The following is a 1,469-nucleotide window of genomic DNA, read 5'->3' as shown; positions in this document are numbered from 1 at the left end:
CCGGCTCCACCTGACAGCATCACACAATTCATAAAAAGTACTGTCATTCCAGCGTGTTCAATCCAGAGCTTTTCTGTAAAGTTTACTTGTTTTAGAGAACTACAATTTTCCCAAAAAGCGGCAGATGTAGCAGCTCCCAAATATAAGAAGCTGCTCCAATGCCTGAATAAGACACCGACGTCTCCTCTGATTGGCTGATTGTTGATGAACTATGTCTCAATTATCTTATGTAACTGTTTACATCCATCTCTGCCATGATTTTGAATAACTTGTCACGTGAACAAGCTTATTCACGTGTGATTTTAATTTAATTTCTTACTAATCGGAAACACAATTATGAAATTGTGTTTTTTCAACATAAGACACTTAAATGAGAAATGTACCTAAGTACTTTATATTTTACCCAGGACATACTATTTGACATCATTACGCCAAATAAAGAATATTAACACAGACGTCACACAACCAGTCGTCATTGCTTTTGTTTAAACCTTTTCTATAACGATTTCTAAAATCTTTTTTTCCAGGCGAATTTAAATCAAGACAAGAAGAAAATTGACAAAACGTTAAACGACTTTAGCGTCCGGTATGAGGAGATCCTGACCTGCCTTAAGTTCATCAACGAAGGCATGGACCTCCTGAAGCAGCACGGCGTGACTCTTCTCAACGAAACCATGATGGACTCGAAGGTGGCGGCCTGCGCGGTGCAGCTGGCCACCGGCGAGGCGAGCTCCATGGCCTCGGAGAAGAGCAGCAACGCTTCGGGGATGCTGAAAGGCTTCGCCATCGGCATGGACTTCTACTTCACCAAAGACAAGGACGGACAGAAGCTGAAGAAAGGCCTCGAGTCGAAACTCGCGCAAAAGCTCCGCAAACTTGTGGGAGACCTTGAAACTGGTCTGAACGAGCTAATGAAAATAAATGAGGTGTTCCGTAAGCACGTTGATTAACAGTCTTTTTTTCTTTTCTATTCGAATAAAAGTGCAGGTTGAGGTTTAACATTGGGATGAAAATAATGTTGAACCAGCTTTGAATGTTCGGACAAGACAAATATGATTATGAATTCTAAGAAACTGAGCTTTTATTTGCATTCCTTTGAGTTATTTTGTGATTTTTCCTGTGCTTTTACGAATTGTCTTTTTAATAAAGTCCGACAAAGATCAACAATCCCACTGAACTGAGTCCTGCTTAATTTCTTGGTGTGAATGATGCCTGTTGTAGTGACCACGACATTTGATCTGTCAGTCATAAAAACAGAGGGTGTGGTATCTATAATATGTTTTATTAACTGTTTATTAACCATAGGATTGCGCAAGATGAAATTGCAAAAATAAATTTTCTTAATGGAAACACGCCAATTTCGAAAAATTTATTGTTTTTCAGTAAGGAGAGTTTGCGCTGGGATCGCGTCTTTTTTTTTTTTTTTTTTTTTTTTTTTTTCTTTTTTAAAAAAAAACCTTTTTTTTTTT

General features: G+C 38.3%; 1 protein-coding gene across 1 annotated transcript in view; it reads left to right on the top strand.

Annotated features, from left to right (window-relative positions):
- Window positions 1-950, top strand: part of LOC106936592 (uncharacterized) — an 8,330-nt gene extending 7,380 nt beyond the window's left edge. Inside the window, exon 8 of the mRNA XM_015017695.1 lies at window positions 528-950. Coding sequence (XP_014873181.1) covers window positions 528-950 — 423 coding nt within the window. The remainder of the gene's footprint in view (window positions 1-527) is intronic.
- The last annotated feature ends 519 nt before the right edge of the window (window positions 951-1,469 follow it).

This window comes from Poecilia latipinna, unplaced genomic scaffold, assembly GCF_001443285.1.
Source record: "Poecilia latipinna isolate Pla-1442-1.1 unplaced genomic scaffold, P_latipinna-1.0 Scaffold77, whole genome shotgun sequence".
Lineage (NCBI taxonomy): Eukaryota > Metazoa > Chordata > Actinopteri > Cyprinodontiformes > Poeciliidae > Poecilia > Poecilia latipinna.
This window is presented reverse-complemented; position numbering and strand designations above follow the sequence as displayed.